This window comes from Orbicella franksi, chromosome 1 (genome assembly GCF_964199315.1).
Source record: "Orbicella franksi chromosome 1, jaOrbFran1.1, whole genome shotgun sequence".
NCBI lineage: Eukaryota > Metazoa > Cnidaria > Anthozoa > Scleractinia > Merulinidae > Orbicella > Orbicella franksi.
The window spans coordinates 42,371,154-42,389,847 of NC_138145.1; the positions used below are offsets into that span (position 1 = coordinate 42,371,154).

At 39.3% G+C, this 18,694-nt stretch overlaps 1 protein-coding gene and 1 long non-coding RNA gene across 4 annotated transcripts in view; both read left to right on the forward strand.

Annotated features, from left to right (window-relative positions):
* Positions 1–14,031, forward strand: part of LOC145482252 (uncharacterized) — a 74,180-nt gene extending 60,149 nt beyond the window's left edge. Inside the window, exons 2-6 of one of the 3 annotated variants that reach the window (XR_014048739.1) lie at positions 1,449–1,497; positions 4,239–4,613; positions 5,896–5,977; positions 13,109–13,177; positions 13,578–14,031. This is a non-coding gene — a long non-coding RNA (uncharacterized LOC145482252). Of the gene's footprint in view, positions 1–1,448; positions 1,498–4,238; positions 4,614–5,895; positions 5,978–13,108; positions 13,178–13,577 lie in introns of those variants that run through there. The other 2 variants (XR_014048740.1, XR_014048742.1) reach the window with 2 other exon arrangements.
* Positions 14,032–16,012: 1,981 nt separating this feature from the next.
* LOC145481468 (uncharacterized) overlaps positions 16,013–18,694 on the forward strand; it is a 41,516-nt gene continuing 38,834 nt past the window's right edge. The window contains exon 1 of the mRNA XM_081459969.1: positions 16,013–17,889. Coding sequence (XP_081316095.1) covers positions 16,563–17,889 — 1,327 coding nt within the window. The 5' untranslated portion in view covers positions 16,013–16,562. The remainder of the gene's footprint in view (positions 17,890–18,694) is intronic.

An 18,694-nucleotide genomic window follows, 5' to 3' on the forward strand; every position in this document is an offset into this window, starting at 1 on the left:
GTGTCACTTATATTCTGTGACAGGGTTACATAATTGTATTTGGCACTGCTCTAGGAGATAAATATCAACCAATCAGATCTCTAATATGAAGATATGTTGATATATATATTCAGACATTCATTTGGGTGTGTAGAAGGCTAGTAAACCGTTAATTAATTCAGGCAGGGAATTAACAACGAGGACTGTTTATCACCTCTATTTTGAATCATTCGTTTAGTTACAAGGCCGTGGGTTGCACTGGCTGAGACATATTTTAGTTGTGAGTTTCTTGAAACCTGCTTCGCGTTTGCAACTTCACTGAATCGATGATATTGGGTTGGAATAACAATCTAATTCCTCCTCTGTCTTGCACACTTGTATCAGGATCGACTTTCAGTTGCTGGTCAATTTATAATAGCCAAGCTCTCCTACTGCTGGGTAATTAAGCTAGTGTCGACGGAAGCTATTCTCAAAAGGAAGAGAAATCGCCTACATTATCCTTATTTAACGAGACCTGGAATTAGGTGAATTATGGAAGTCTATTAGCCGGCCAGAAGTCTAATTGCAGTCCGGCGATCGCTTCTGTGAGTGAAGAGTCTTTTTTGCAGGCCTTGTGCACTTTTAATGTATAAGTTTAAAATGTTTGCAACGTCCCAAATATGCCATGATTAGTGATGAATGCACTTTGCAAAATGGCGAACTAGTTAGAGCTTGTTGCATGGTTACGATAGGTTTATATAGACTTCGGGTCAAAAATGTCCCTTTGGCTTGGAAGAGTTAAGATTATTAATATGGCCTTCTTTTCAAGTGTCAAGTGACAGGTCAGACAACTCGAGATTCTATTACGTTTTGTCTTGACGCGATCGAACATTTCTAGACGAAACATGAAGGCTTATACAAGAGTAATCCATTAGAGTGAAATAATTAAGAGATCAATTCGGTTCAGACAACAGTACGTTTCAAGGGAAAATGCACATCTATTGTTCTTTTATTTTTGTTCAATGTGATGTAAAGATTCCCGTTTACCGTCAAACTAGCTAGATATCCATTTGCCCGAGGGCATGAACTTTTTGCAAACGGTAGTGGTTGCCTTCATAGATAAGGACTTCAATAAAATGTTCTCGCTAATTTGAGAGGCAGATCTGCGAGGGAAACAAACTCAAGCAAAGCTAAGACGATAAAAATTTACCAGACAATTAACGTAACAATTTACCAGCCATTGTGATAACTGACCGGCACCCATGACGTTGGAGCGAAAGTTGAGATTTCAGACGGTTATAAAATGCCGCCATTGATTATACTACACACAATGTAGTCTGATAAATATCTTTTGAGAAAGCTCGGAATTTCTTCCCTCTTGTAAGCCAGTTTGTGCGTTCGAAGCCTACGTTTATAAATTGCGAGCGTGAGTACAAATGCACTGGAGACTAATAAGTGTTATAATGATAGAGTACTTTTATCTTCTGTAGTTAAGGAAGACCTCACTGGTTGACGCAATGAATAAAAACGTTCGAAAAGGTATTTTCAATTTATCTTTTTTGGTTCCATTTATATAATGGCATTTATCTGGTACGGTCTTCTCGTAACTATTTAACTACGCCAATGTGAAACACATTAGCTAGTTTTACGGAAGTAAATTATAGAAGAAATTTCACGAGCCTTCGTTGGATATGAGGTGATAGATGGAATAATTGTTTTATTTAATTCTTCAATCAACTGGACAATTTGATTTAAGCGAAGTGATGGTATGAAAAGGCTGTAAAATTTGTGGCGCGGCGTTTTGAAAAGCGATCAAAATATTCCTTGCCCAGTCTCAACAACAACAACAACAACAACAACAACAATAAGCTTTATTTGCATGGCCATAAAAGAGAGTTACAGCATTGCAAAAGTATTTTAAGAATAACAAAAAATAGTGATAAAAGTAAATCAAATAACAATGATTAAACTTTCGATAATAAATTGTCTCGCATTTCTAAACAGGATGATACATATTGTACTAATTGCTTGTTAAGATAATAATCAGTAGAGTTCATTAGTCGGATAATTAAAGTTGCAATTGAAATTGGTATGTGCTTGTAATTAGGGATTCTATTATCTATTTTACTTAAAAAGCCGTCTCTGATAGATGAAGATTTTGGACAATTAAACAGAAAGTGAATCTCATCTTCAATATTGAGGCCACAAACAGGACAGATTGTATCACATCTCGAAATCTTATCATATCTGCCTGTTTCTATATTGAGTTTATGATTACTTATTCTAAATTTCACAAGTGTTTTTCTATTAGGATTTTTTCTAGTAACATCAAGATAAATCGATGGTGTATAGCTGTCTTAAAAAACTTTATAAAATTCAAGTTTTTGTGGATGGCAAAGGGAGTGTTTCCAGTGGGTAATATATTTCTTCTGCATGTGATCTTTTAAAAACATTACAAAATTCAAGTTTTCGTGAATGGCAAAGGGAGTGTTTCTAGTGAGTAATATATGTCTTCTGCATGTGATCTACAAAACGCATGATCTTAGTATCATCTAAATTGTCATGACTAAAGTTTAAAGGAATATTGTAATAATTGAGCATCTTTATAAGATGGAGGTCAAAGGACATCACTAATGATTGTGTGGCTAAAGAGCTTTGTTCCTTACTTTGAAGATAACTAATGTACTTAAGAATGCTTTTATTTATCTCAAAGATAAGAGGATATCGGCCAAGTTCAGCGCGGCATGTAGTATTAGAAGCCTTGTTACTCACTTGCAAACAACGTTTACAAAATTGTGAGTGACCTTTTTCAATCGGTGAAGTGTCCCAATACTTGAAGTCTGATTTGATAAAGACACCCCAGGCTTCGCTATTATCAGTCAGAATAGGTGAAATCATTGTGTCAACAATTTTGTAAGCAAGAGATGGTTTCAAACGGCTGAAGTCGATGCGTCGTCTTAAACTAAACAGAGCATGAACAGCCTTTTCTCTTAAGTGCTCGAGTGACAGCGTGAAGTTCCCAGTTGAAGAAATTTGAGTTCCCAGGTAAGTATAACTTTGGACAATGTCAATCTTTTCGTTGCCAATATAAAAATTGCAGTCATATTTTTTCGCTCGTCGTTAAAAAATCATAACTTTGTTTTTTTGGGGGGATTTATGTTTAACATCCACGATCTGCAGTACTGGGTCAAAACATCGAGACAGTTTTGCGGTCCTGCCTTTGATCGTGATAGTAAAAGCAAAAATTTGATAGCCAGCTTACCGTCGTCAGCCCGAGCTCTGTTCTTTGACAAAGCACGCTGTTTCAGCCAATCAGAGCACTCGTTATATGGAAACTTTATTATAAAAGTAAGTATGTGTCACTAGAGAGTTGGTAAATCAGCCAATCAAGTGTCATATTCTGCGGTGTTGACACATGAAGTAAATTATGCGCGACCTGATAGTTGAATGAGGTAAACAGTCATGAAAAATGTTTTTATAACTATTTCGAGTTATTTCGTTCGCTACGAGAGCGTCGGTTGCATTGAGAAAAAGATGAGAGGGTAAGATAACATCAGCAGTAAATTACTTGAAGTTCCTAGAGGTTTTGCAATTTCAATGAAACAATAATGCTGGATTCGAAGAGGACTGTTCAGTATACTTCCGCCTCTATGTGGTGCAAAATTTTATAATTAGATTTATTCACTGACTTACGATAGCAAGCGATCTCCTATTGTTGACGATAGCAATTTCCTGAGGGAGGAGAGATCGAGCACACCAGCATTAGACAATGTAAGACTTTGGCAGAGATTTAAAGATCAACAAGACCTCGAAATTACGTAAGCATATCGACGGAGCCAAATGTCTAATTGCAGTCACTTCTGTGAGTGACAAGTCATTTTTGCAAGCCTTGTGTCCTTCTTTGAATTGTTCAATGTTCAATGCCATAAATAGTGTTACGCTTTCTAAAACAGCGAACTAGTTGAAGCGGATCGTTACTATAGCTTTAGACTTCTAGTTAATAATATCCCTGGCATATTACCACTTTGGCCTTGTTTTAGTGTCAAGTGACAGTTCATACAACTCGGGATTCTATTACGAGTTTTCCTAACCTGAAGATTTGAAGACGAAACGTGGTTTATATAAGAGCAGTCCATTGTAGTGAAATTATTAAGTGATCCACTTTGTTCAGTTGTCAGTGAGTTTCAAAGGAAAACGCTTAATGTTTTTACTTCCCACTTTTTACTTTCAAGCACAGTCATTTTCTCCAACACGAAGGTCTCTTTGTCTTCTTTCCGCAGGTGAACAGTGGCACTATTGTCTGCCTGTAATGACCTCAGGCAAGGAGTATTGAAATAGGCGGAGAAGATATTGGACCGAAAAATTATTTAGGTATAATCCCCTTTAACGCCTCTGTTCAAGTTTGAAGTGTCACTCATATTCTGTGACAGGGTTACATAATTATATTTGACACTGCTCTAGGAGATAAATATCAACCAATCAGATCTCTAATATGAAGATATATTGATATATATATTCAGACATTCATTTGGGTGTGTAGAAGGCTAGTAAACCGTTAATTAATTCAGGCAGGGAATTAACAACGAGGACTGTTTATCACCTCTATTTTGAATCATTCGTTTAGTTACAAGGCCGTGGGTTGCACTGACAAAAAGGTAAGGGCGAGGCCGTGAATGGCTGAGACATCTTTTAGTTGTGAGTTTCTTGAAACCTGCTTCGCGTTTGCAACTTCACTGAATCGATGATATTGGGTTGGAATAACAATCTAATTCCTCCTCTGTCTTGCACACTTGTATCAGGATCGACTTTCAGTTGCTGGTCAATTTATAATAGCCAAGCTCTCCTACTGCTGGGTAATTAAGTTAGTGTCGACGGAAGCTATTCTCAAAAGGAAGAGAAATCGCCTACATTATCCTTATTTAACGAGACCTGGAATTAGGTGAATTATGGACGTCTATTAGCCGGCTAGAAGTCTAATTGCAGTCCGGCGATCGCTTCTGTGAGTGAAGAGTCTTTTTTGCAGGCCTTGTGCACTTTTAATGTATAAGTTTAAAATGTTTGCAACGTCCCAAATATGCCATAATTAGTGATGAATGCACTTTGCAAAATGGCGAACTAGTTAGAGCTTGTTGCATGGTTACGATAGCTTTATATCGACTTCCGGTCAAAAATATCCCTTTGGCTTGAAAGAGTTAAGATTACGAAATATGGCCTTCTTTTCAAGTGTCAAGTGACAGGTCAGACAACTCGAGATTCTATTACGTTTTGTCTTGACGCGATTGAAGATTTGTAGACGAAACATGAAGGCTTATACAAGAGCAATCCATTAGAGAGAAATAATAAAGAGATTAACTTGGTTCAGACAACTATACAGTACTTTTGAAAGGAAAATGCACATCTATCGTTCTTTTATTTTTGTTCAGTGTGATGTAAAGAATCTCGTTTAGTGTGAAAATCTTTGGTGTAGGCGGGCTACACAGTCTAGTAAGAGTGTATTAGAAACCAGCGAGAAAGCATTTGTTCGAGGGCATGAACTTTTTGCAAACGGTCGTGGCTGCCTTCATAGAAAAGGACTTCAATAAAATGTTCTCCGGCGCTAATTTGAGAAGCAGATTTGCGAGGGAAAAACCCAAACAAAGCTGAGACAATAAACATTCACTAGACAACGTCGGAACAATAAACCAGCCAGACCGTCAGCCCATAAGGTCGGAGCAAAAGTTGAGATTTTAGAAGATTATAAAATGGCTTGGTTACACTGCGCACAATGCAATCTGGTGCAAATTGTTTCTTTAAAAAGAAAACGCAGAATCTCTTCCTTCTTGTGAATCACTTTTTGCGTTCGAAGCCTAAGTTTATAAATTGCGTGAGTGAGTACAAATGTAGGAGGCTACATATTACTTTATAATTACAGTCTTTTTTTTTATACCTTCTATATAGTTAAGGAAGACCTCACTGGTTGACGCAATGGATAAAAACATTACTCAGCCTCAGGATATTCCAACTCGTTCAGGACAAAGAGGTATTTTGAATTTATCTTTCTTAGCTCCACTTACATAATGGCATTTAACTGGTACAGTCTTTTCGTAACTATTTTAAATAAGCCAATATGAGACACAAGTCCAGTTCTACGGAAGTACCACGAGACTACGTATAATTAACGATCTTGGACGTTCGGTGACCCCTACTTTCCTTTCCAGAAACAGATTTTATTTGCAATTATATCCCCATTGTCCAAAAAATGAACAAAAAATCAATGTGGGAAGTCAAAAAAATTTCAAGATTTCTGTTCACGGGACATCGAATCCTGCCATCTTGGGGGCTGCAAGGCCCGTGAAACTATGGTCGCTAAATGCGAACTTGTTCCTTAAAATTTATATATTTATTTATTACAATTTAATGGCAATTAAATCTAAGTCTAAAGGCATACACAAACAGGCAAAGCCATAAGGATAATCTGTAAAAGAGTGGAACACTCCATGCGAGACAGATCACCATGTAGCCAATCTAAATAAATAATCATGTAATAACAATCAAGAAAAAAAAAAAATTAAATCAAGTATTCATTCCTCACTTAAAAACTTCTTCATTCTCGACTTAAAACCTGCACAACTAGGAGATAACCTAATATCTAAGGGTATCGAATTCCACATCTCCACAATTCTATTAAAATAAGTGTTTTTAAAAGTAGTCGTTCTAGCAAAATTTGTCTTCAAGGAGTAGTCATCAACATGTCTAAACCTATGCGCATCATCTTGAGAATAAAAGTTCAGAAACGGAAATACATCCACATTCAAGTATCCATTTAAAGTCTTATACAAAAATGTGACATCAAAAAGATAGCGCCTCTTTTCAAGCGAAAGCAGGTTAAGACATTTCAGGCGCTCGTCATAGGTAGAATTCCGTTTTCCAAGAGTAAATTTTGTTCCCCTCCGCTGTATGCGCTCAAGCTTGTCAATGTTTCTTGCGGTGTGTGGCGACCACACAACTGATCCATATTCCACTTGCGATCTCACCAACGTGCAATACAGCACCTTCAGGGTTTCGATGTCCTTCCAACCTCTACAAGTTCTTCTAAGCAGGCCTAAAATTCTATTAGCTTTTTTTGTAATGGCATCTACATGAGAGTTCCAAGAAAGATGATGATTAGTAAGCAAACCAAGGTCGCAGAACTCATAAACTTCCTCTATGAGCGATTCATTTAGGGTGAAACTAGATCTGAATGGTTCTTTCTTCTGGGTAATGCGCATCAACTTGCATTTCTTAACATTGAAGGTCATCCTGTTGTGTTGACTCCAGGTACACAAACTATCTAGATCATCTTGAAACATCGTTAGATCACTTGGACAGTTTACCACCCTAAACATCTTGCAGTCATCTACATATAATGCCACAGAACTTTCTTGACTGACCACCTCAGGCAGATCACTGATGAAAATAATAAAAAATAGGGGACCCAAAATGGACCCCTGCGGCATGCCAGATGGAATATCCAGCCAGCTAGGACAATTTCCATCAACCACGACTCTTTGTTTACGATTCGATAAATAGTCACCACACCAAGCAAGCAGCGACCCTGATATTCCAAAGTTACACAATTTATGCAGAAGAATCTTATGGTTCACGCGGTCGAACGCCTTAGCAAAGTCCAAAAACACAGCATCTACCTGAAGGCCAGCATCCAGTGCTTTGCTCCACATATAGCGAGTGAGGACTAGCTGAGTTATACAGGAACGCCCTTTAACAAAGCCATGCTGCCAATCAGTAAGGAAGGGTGAAACATGAGAGTAGATGGCACGATGGACAATTCTTTCCTGACATTTGCCCAAGATAGATAACAGGGAGATGGATCTATAGTTTTCAACATTCTCCTTGGCATTGTCTTTAAAAACTGGTGTAACATTAGCACTTTTCCAAGTTGAGGGAACTTCACCCAAACTAAACGACAGGTTGGGCAGCTTGGACAGGGGCGTCGATAACTCCCGGGCACATGATTTCAGAATTCTTGCTGGGATACCATCGACACCAGTTGCCTCCTTAGCGTCCAGGAACCTCACCAGTTGACTAAATTCACTTAATAGGTCCAAAACAATATTTGGCAGAGAAAATTTCACTTCAAAGATCTAATTGGAATATTTTTGGGCTTACAGACACTGTGGCCTTATTCACTAACGAAGCCCGATTTTTTCAGATTCAGGGTGCTCTTCCGGGCATGTTCTCTCCAAAACAAAGTCGGTGACCCCCCATTTTTTTTACCTTTCTGACATAACTTACTCATCATCTTGCAGTGGTAAAAGTCTCGGAAAAAAAATCAATGTCGGAAAATTTTCGCGCGAACGTCCTTGATTCTTCAATCAACTGGAAAATGAAGACATTTCAGTTTGAGTTAAACGAAGTGATAGTATGAAAAGGCGGGAAAATTTCTAGCGCGGCGTTCACTTTTTGAGTGATATGAAGGTACTGTTTGAAAAGCCATCGAGATATTCCTCGCCCAATCTCCTCCTAAGTCCACCTTCAACTCTCAGTCTGAATCAGGTTAAAAAGTTAAGCAAAGCAGGTGCAGAAAAACTGTTGTTTGCTGCTTAGTGATCATTTTTTCCTTCTTTTCTCGGTGGAGGAAAAGGGGAGCTATGGCACTGTGAACGGCAAAGATCATTTGTTCTCACTACCGTTCTTCTTTTCTTTACGTTTGGACGAATAAGTTGTGTGGCTTTAAAGTATCTGGGTCGAGTATGAAAGTTTTGGCGGGAACGGTGCCGCGCCAAAATAATAGGGACTTTAAGCAAATCGCTACGGCTGACGCTGATACGGCTGCCGGAAGTGAATTTCCTCAAAAGTGAGACACTGCGCATGTACGTCGGTTGCATCCAGCCGTGGCGTGAAATCTGACTACGCAAGTTGGGATGTTTTGCCGTAGTGGCTACTATGTCGGGTTTATTTCTCTTCTCTGGCCCTTTTCAACGGACATCTCGGCATTTTTAGGAATTCCATTGGATACTATATCCTTTAAAGTCAATTTAAGTCAAAGATTGTGTCAAGGCTGCCTCTCATAAGCTTGTAAATCCATATCCTGAATTTACGATAAGTTTTGGCAAAGGTGTTGGAATGGCGAAGTGAGTCAAGTGAAATATTTGTGTTTAGGGCTGGTTCACACTTTGACATAAGCATAAGCATAAGGATTAACATAAACATAAGAAAAATAGTGTGAACCGGGGTTACATAAGCATAGACATAAGGATGGCTATTGCGCAGGCGCAGTTCACCTCTCAGGAATCAAAGATGGCGGATAAGAAGTCGAAATTGGATTGTTGCTACTCTTGAGCCGTACAAATCGAAGAAGATTGCTTATGCAAAGGCAAACACAAAGAAAACCGAGAAAGGTCTCGATAAGAGACATTTTTACGAGAAGAAATCCAACATTTTCTTGTTTCCTTTTCTTGTTTTTGTCTTTAAAGTCTGCTGATTTTTTGTCGTACAAACAAGGATAATTGCGGACAGATTCCGCCAACTTTTCGTTCACCTGCGTCGCCATGTTTTCAGCTGACAGATTCTGACAGAGCGGGCCTGGATTTTATTTTTGTGTATTCCGCTGACAAGAAAACTCTTTATGCTTACGCTTATGCTTATGTATACAACACAGTGGTCAAACGTCGGGCATGCGCAAACGGGTGCATTTTTGGCAGCCGCGCGCCAATTTCCCGCGCAAAAATTTAAAGGAAAACATGGAAAACAACCGGTGTCACGCAAAATTTACGAAAAAAAAAATGAAAAGTTCATAGAAATCTGTAAAAGGAAAAGAAAGTAGGTAAAAGGAAAACTTAAGACTTTTCAGGCACAAAGTTAATTAAGTTACCGGTATTCTGTTGATTTACCATTTTGTTTTAAGCTTTACCAAAAAAGTTTATAAGTCTTGAAAACCAGTGTCATGGTACGAGCCGACGGCGTAGTATAGATTTGTTTGTTTTTATTAATCACACGATGCGTGACGCCGGAAACGGACGACAAGCGGTGTGTAAAAGGAGAAAAAAACTGGAGAAGAAAAAAAACAGTTGCACTGATTCGGCTTCGCTCAGACGAGCTGGAAAAGTCTTGGCGAGGACTGGCAGGATTCCGTCCGCATCCTGGATTTGTCTGGAGCACAGGAACGAGATGAATCGAACTACAAACGATGTTCATGTCCATCGTTATGGGGGCATAGCAGGCCAAAATACCGATCCCAAACCGCCTGTACCAGGTCTTTGACCAGGTGGGAAAATCTTTTCCAAACTACAAACCTTGGACAAACTGGTGCACTAAATGCAAAGTCGAGGCGGACAAAAAATTCAAGAAGCACGGAAAATACAAACCGCGGAAAGGAAAGACGTGCAACAAGCAGAAGGTAGAACAAGTTTTACCTCTCATTTCTCTTAGCTCTCGTTGTACAAGCTAAAACACAAACAAATACATAAATAACGAGGACAATGTCATTTATAGGATGCCGATGACCCACGAAAAGAACAAGGTTATGAAAATATTTTGGCCGCCTTTAGTTGCCCCATAGCTCGCACATGCGCAGACGTTTGACCGCTGTGTTTAAGTATGCCCGGTTCACACTCAAGTATTCACAACGTAAGTATAAGCATAAGCATAAGAAAATGGAAAAAGTTCCATTCCTTGTGCTTATGCTTATGCTTATGCTTATGTAACCCCGGTTCACACATATTTTTCTTATGCTTATGTTTATGCTTATGCTTATGCTTATGTCAAAGTGTGAACCAGCCCTTAGCACGAGGTTGTTTTTCTTCGGTTAAGTTTGCTTTGAGCGTTTAAGATGTTTTATATTCGGATAACTATACGCTGCTATTTCGCTTCTTTGAGTATTGATATTTGTGTTCTTCACTTGATATTCTTTGAGATATTTGTCTTTGAAATTGTATATTTCATCCATCAAATTGTTATGGTACAAAGCGTATGGCATTCGCTCAGAAATAATCTGCATGTTCGTCCTAGGAAGGCGAATGACGGCCGTTGTCCTTTGAGCGAAGCCATTTGGCTGTGAGAAACTAAATAAAAGAGATTTTAAACCCCTCAGCCGATGTTTCTTTCATCTTTGTATTTCGCTTTGCTTGCTAAACGTAACATAGGCACGCAAGGCGTGCAAGAGTTATTATTTTTTTTTTGTGAAGTCTTCGAGATAGGAGCATTCATGTAGCTGTTTGCAGTAATGGTTTGGTTAATTTGACAAGTTTTCTTGGTTGCGATGTACAGCAAGAAAGAAACGGGTAATTTATGATGTACATACGATGTTACATCGGTAATGGTAAGATAGCTAAATAGTAAGCCAGAAAATGTTTGACTGAACAAACTACTTGTATCTGACACGTCTCCAGATTAATGTAGATACCCATCTTATTTTTTTTCTTTGATTCGTTCTTTGATAAAACCCACACTGTGATTGGTGTGACACGTGCACATGTATAACTCCCTCACTCACCGATCACATAGCCCTTCCAACCCCCAAGAGGAATTTTTGCTCAAAAATACTCAAGTTAAGAGACCTTTTCGCATTTTATACGAGTCGTAAGTTTACCCTTTTTACACAACACAACACAACAACACTACTTCACCAAAAATAGAAAGAAAGAGAAAAAAAACCTCTCTGGCACATTGAAAGTCTGATTTAATTAAATTGCACTTTAACTTGGTGCCACGCAGTCTTCAAAGAACATTTGAGCAGTTTTCATACTTTTTATCTTTAAAAATATCGGACTGAAAAGAATGTCATTAAATGCCCATCAAATAAAAATAAACTGCTACTGCAGAGACGTACAAACTGTCCAGAAATAATGAAAGCTTTTTTTGTTTGTTAAATATCCTGGGAACAATAGCCGATAACTTGTCAGCTCTAACTGAATTTACTCCCATATAAAAAACAAAAGTGTTAAGTTACCATTTGTAACTAAAGATAGCAAACATCTCGTGGGAAAGAGTGGTGACGATTCGTCAGCTCTAATTGAATTTACTCCCTTGTGAAAAACAGGAGTGTCAAATTACCCTTTGTAACTAAAAAATAAAAATATCTCGTTGTATTTGCATGCAACAAGAACAAAACAATCGTTACCTGCACTTACTATTGTGAACGTTAGAACTGTTTCAAATCTAAATAATCTCGTCTCCTCTAAAACATGTCCTAAGAACTAGAAGCGACGATTCGTGACCTGTAATTGAATTTACTCCTTGTGAAAAACAAAAGTATCAAGTTACCTTAGTAACTAAAAATAAAAATATCTCGTTGCATTTTCATACTACTAACTCACGAACTGTTTCAAACCTCAAGGCTCATCTCGTTCGTAACTAACGTCCTCACCCTAACCCAAAGAAAATGTTGAAGTAAGCCCAATATATGAATACTTCCTCCTCTTTCATAGAAGAATAAATATGGCCTTTCTAAACTGTGTGGGGATCAAATCTTCTCACATACCATTTACCTTTACAACAAGAAATTTGATTGGCTGTCTATAGCAGATCCAATCTGATTGGTGTGACATACATACATCTCCCACTCACTCATCCATTGACCCGTCCATAACATGCTCGACGCGCCGACTAAGAGGTATTTTTTTACAAAAAAATAACTCAAAAAATTTGGCAAACCACCGAGACGTACTCTCCCCAGACCTTTTCGGTCACGGCAGCCGTAGTGGCACCAGCCGTAATGATTTGCTTAAACTCCCTAATTGCTTTTTAACGTCTCAGTTTTGAGTCGTAACAACCATCAATGAAAAATCAAGCTTTGTACGCTACCTATAAACATAGAATTTAATAATTGCTTTCCGCTTAGTTTTTGGTTTTTGGTTTTCCTGTTCTCTCTTGATAACGTTTTCTTACTAAGGTCTTGCTCATTTTCTCAAACTCTTACAAGCTGCGAGGCCACGAAAGCGGGAAGTGACATTGGATTTTTGCGTTTGACCGCTGTCAAATCGTAAAAATCTGGAGACCTAATAACGTCGTAGCTTCTTAGAGATAAAAGTATGTCGCTCGTAATTCGTAGTCAAAGACCCTAATGCCTTCGCATTAATTCATGTCTCTGGGACGTTATAATTAAGAAAAGAACAGAAATGCTTCAGAATTTTCAGGTCATTTATATTAATGAGAATTTCCCTTTCTTTGCCAGATCAACATACGGGTGCCACTGTTTCATCGCCTACACAGGAAAGTTGCGCAGGTATAATGAACTTTGATGGTAAACTTATAGTCGGAAGTCTTTTCTTTTGGTTTTTGATGGTAAACTTAGAGTCGGAAGTCTTTTTCTTTCAGTATTTGGTTTTCCTGTTCTCTCTTGATAACGTTTTCTTACTAAGGTCTTGCTCATTTTCTCAAACTCTTGCAAGCTGCGAGGCCACGAACGCCGGAAGTGACACTGGATTTTTGCGTTTGACCGCTGTCAAATCGTAAAAATCTGGAGACCTAATAACGTCGTAGCTTCTTAGAGATAAAAGTATGTCGCTCGTAATTCGTAGTCAAAGACCCTAATGCCTTCGCATTAATTCATGTCTCTGGGACGTTATAATTAAGAAAAGAACAGAAATGCTGCAGAATTTTCAGGCCATTTATATTAATGAGAATTTCCCTTTCTTTGCCAGATCAACATACGGGTGCCACTGCTTCATCGCCTACACAGGAAAGTTGCGCAGGTATAATGAACTTTGATGGTAAACTTAGAGTCGGAAGTATTTTCTTTATCTCTCCACCAAGGAAATTTATTTGGGTTAAAAAGGGGGGACACAAAAATTGGAAGGACAGGAGGATTGGCTGATGAGAGAAAAAAGATAGAACGCCGCTGCATGGTTAGCTATTTCATCAAGTATTTTCTCAGGGTATTATTTTCACTGATCTCCCGTAAGAAGGTTGATGTCAGTGAAAGAGGAGATTGAGAAAGGGGTGGACGGGACAGTAAGATGGGATAATGGGTGGATGGACGGTGCTACGAGTGGATGGGGCAATGAGAGAATGGAAGGTTAAGAGAATGCAAAGAAAACAGAATAGTACATTATTAAGAACGACAAAACTGTTTTACGACAATGATAATGGTCATTCATAATGGTAATTGAACTTCGGGTCGTGCAATTTTGGTCTGAAATCATACGCGTGATTTCAAATCGAACTCGCGCTGCGCGCTCGTTCGATTTTGAAATCACGCGTATGATTTCAGACCAAAATTGCACGACCCGAAGTTCAATTCCCACTTTATTAGATCCATTTTGAAATCACACAATTTTATCGCCTTAATTTTTAGACTTTTGGTGTATTGTTCCAGTAGCCGGTTTGTTAAAAAAAAAGCGGAACCGGAAACGCCTTTACGTCTCATTTAGTATGCAAAACGATGTCATGTGACGAAAACTCATCCGAGCATGACAAAGAAACAAGCGGTTTTGAAGTCAGAACGAAAATAGTCTGCTTCAGGTATAAAAGTTCAATTCTCGTCGCCTGAATCAATGATGGAAGGTCTTTCTTTCTTCTGAGGTTGAGGCTGAGACTTTTCATTGTCTTTGGAGAAGGAATTTGAAGGTGCATCCTGCGTAATTCTGCGATGGATTTCTTTTGAGTTGTGAAACTCCCTCGAGTGCACGATGCCCAGTGGATGGTACGTTTTTTTTCTTTCATACCGTTTAATGGCATGATTTTAAGGGAGTCCAGCTCGTTATCATCTCCGTTTCTTTTTGTGACCTCGGCGAAGGACTCAATACTCAGGACCTTGTCAAGTTCTTGCGGCGCCATTTGTTTCAAGACATTTCCAAGATGGCGGGGCTAACACCAGCTTCGTAAGACGTTCATTCATTCACTGGGTTGTGGAGCGGGGCGTATTTTGACTATGTTTATTCACAGCGACAGAGTTGAGCTCTTTTGTTGCTTCGTTTGAAACTACCAGAAACCTGGAAACATCTACCTTCTTGAGATGGCCCTGAATTTGTCGTTGTGTGGTTTTCGTCTGTTTATGTTTTACTGGACTCGGTATCATACGGATTTTGAGCAGATGTTGAAGAAAAATCGCCAAAATATTCGTCAAAATGGACACTGAAAGTTGGAAACTTCCATTAAAGTAGGTGTTCAGCCTGAAGGAGCTGATAATTGTCATTTAGAAACTGTAATTAATTACATTCGTCAAGTTTTTTGGAAAAAAAAACACAATAACAACAAAGTTTTGGCAATACTAGTTGCTAAATTCTCCACACAATGGCTTTTTGCCTTTCATTTTCCTGAAATTTTATTGTTTACTTTAAACTAATATTGAAATCTGATTTGTTGTTTTGTTTTACTGTCCCATTCACAATGGCTGAGAAAAAGATGCGATTTAGAGCAAAAAATAGTGCGATTCATGAATAAATCGCACCATTGAGAGCCAATCAGATTGCAAGGATAACCAGTGATTTCAAAATGGATTTAATAAATATGGTAATAGCCATTTTTAAATATCATAATGAAGAATATGGGAAGAGCTTGCAAAAAGGCTGTTAGGTTTCTTTCAATACAGTCACTGGAAACTAAACCTCCACAATTTTACAAAGTCAGTCTCTTGAACTGGTTACTATAGTGACTGTAATCAATGTTGTGATTGGTGGATTTAGTGGAGAGGGCTTAAAATGATTGGCTCATGTAACTGTCCGATTACAGGTGTCCGATTACAGCCAACTGTCCGATTACAACTTTGCAGGTTAATTAGAGCAAAATACAGCAGTTTATGCACCAATCACATTTGAGGAAATTGTAATTGTTATGATTAATGCTGTAATCGGTAACTGTCTGAGATTCAGTATTCTATTTGTATTATTTACTGAAAAAGCGATTAATAATCGATGACTCTTTTCAACAATAAATTAAAGTTGGGACCGAGTCTCATCTTCGAAGTTGCAGGCAGGAGCACAAACAGTGTCGCAAAATGTGCCACGTCAATAAATTTAGTCATATCTACCTGTATAAATCTCAGAAGAACAAAATAAACAGCTTACAGCTGCCGACCAACGCAAATTGTGTCCACTTGTTGGTCATTATAATTTACAATATTGATAGTTAGTGTTCTCGGAAGAACTGACCGTGTATATTAGTTGGCGGATTCTCGCTCGTATTAGATGCTTTGCAGTCTTTTCAGTCTTTTAAAACCTTAAGTAAAGCTCTCTCAGTCGTGAAAGATATGTAAGTATTTGACCCGTCCTTCTAGAGTTGGTGATTAACAAAGTAACATTTGTCTCACAGGAGCGTGCAGAGATCTTTCCGATCTCCCTGAAACAATACCTCATTTTGTCAGTCGTGTCCAAGAATGCAATGCCATTAGCAGATACCTCTGTCCAGAACACAATTGCAGATGTGTTCTCGTCCATGGCGTTACTGGCGTGGGTAAAACAAGCACGGCTATCAAGGTGGCGAACGACAGATTGGACTCCGACAGTCGTGCCGTGGTTGTTTATGTCAACTGCAGGTATATAAGTACTCTGGACGATTTCGCAGAAAAGGCTCTTCAACAAGTTTACCATTATCCAGTCGACAACCCGATATCTGAACTGAAAAATCGTCTGAAAAGCCACGATTGCTACACGGTGTTGTTGCTGGACAACTTTGAATTTCTGCTGCATATGGGGGACATTGGGCGAGAAATTCCCCATGAAGGAGCAATGGCTCAAAACCCAGCGTGCGAAGAATCGAAGATTATGAATTTCATCACTGAAATAGTCAAGATTTCAAAAAAAGTCAAGTTACTGGTCACCTCATCAGAGAAAGTTGTGTTCCCGAGCTTAGGGCAGAAAGAGGTTCATCTGGCTTGCTTTAAACCAGAAGAATCATTTCAGCTCTTGCAAACAGCTATTGGAAAAAGGATAGAAAACCAACAATGCGCGCACGAGCTATCAGAGATTTGTAGCGGCATTCCACTCGTTCTCTACACCTTAGCCTTGTCACACCATGACCTGCTTAGTCTCGTGGAACTTATGAACTGCTCATCACCACAAGATAAATTTGAGTTCTTAAGAAAGATTCAGGCAGTCCCAATGGACGAAAAGATTGGCGTTTGCCTCGATACTTGCTTTGGCAGACTAACTGCACAAGAAAAGAACACCCTTATAACATTAGCACTTCTTAGAGGGCGTTTTACTCTGCCTAGAGCTGAACAATTTCTTCGTTCATCGATGGTGAGCGAACATCAGCTGACAAAAAATGCATTGGAACTGGCAAAGCGATCTCTTTTGGAACAAAACATCGTTGGAGGTGTTTGCTTTTATACTTTTCTCAGAGTCATTCGTGACTACTGCAGGAAAATGGCATCAGATCAGCCAGGTTTTCGTGAAGTTTTTGTTAATGCGCGGAATGTGTTCATCAATCACTTGTTTGCCTTCCTGGCAGACACATTTAGACTGTTCCTGAGCAAGGACGCTTCAGACGCAATTACAGCTTTCCGACAGGAGGAAGAGAATGTCATGCAACTTATTGAGTGGTGTGACAACGGTGAAATGACTGCAGAACAAATTGGAAAGTACATCGATGTCTTCAACAGCGTTGGGGAGCTTCTGGCAAAGATGCTTGGAAAGGAGAAATATGAATTTGTTTTCAAATTGTTGAGAAAGAAGTCTGAAGAAATGCGAGATCAAAAGAGATTGAGTGAGTGCCTGACCTCCCTGGGGATCAAACAAGTGTTCCACTGCTCATGTTCGCCAGGTCTGTGTGATGTAGCCGCGGAACGAGCTAAGGAATATTTGGTGGAAGGAGACAGAATTCAGAGCAGTCTGGATCTGAGCATCAACACGGGTAATAGCCGGGCTCAATGTCTCTCCAAACTTGGTCGATGTCTCGCAAAGGAAGGCAAATTCCGTGAGGGGAAAGAGAAGATTCAGCAGGCTATCCACATTAGACAAAGACATGGGGACGAGGACATCGTGATGCTTGGAGCAACATACAATGATATGGCAGGTACGTGGATTGATTTTGTTTCTATCGTTACATAACGCCCATTTGTTGTTTATATCCTTGGCTTGAGCGAGGTACTGTGGTAGTAAATAGTCTTGTTCATCAACACAGTACAACGATACCAGCCAAGAGCCTGGCCAGGACCAATCGGATTGGGATTCTAACCCACTAACATTTGGACGCGCGTGCGCGTGAATTCTTTTTAAGAATAGGCTCGATTGCCGCCGCTCTCTCAAGTCCGGTCTATAATCTTCCCCTCCTTTCCCGAACAGTGGCTGGTAATGGAGCCTTATCTAGGGATCAGTTCCGTATTAGTTTTCCCTTTACTTAACTGGAAGGCATCAAGACAAACGAATGATAATATTTTCTTGTAAATTATTTTGGTAGTGGCCCTATCGCTTGAAGGACACCACCGGGAAGCCATTGCAGTCAGAGAACAACAGACCCTTCCAATTTACACGGAACAATTGGGTGATCATCCCTTCACGGCAACCATCCTCAACAACCTCTCCAATGACTACTATGCTTTGGGTCAATACGACAAAGCTGAACAGTATTCTGATGAAGCGCTGAGGATGAGGCTTGAGTTGCTGAAGGATCATCGTGACACGGCCAAGTCTCTGTTTGATCTTGGTATGGTGCAAAAAGAAAGGGGAGAACTCCAGAAAGCGAAAGAATGTCTTGAAAGGTCCCAGACCATGCAGGAGAGGGTGCTGGATGACAACATCAGGGATCTTCAACGGTATTTTATGCTTTTTCATTGTAGCATAGGCCTGCTTCAACATCGGTTTTAGCTTAACTCAGAGGC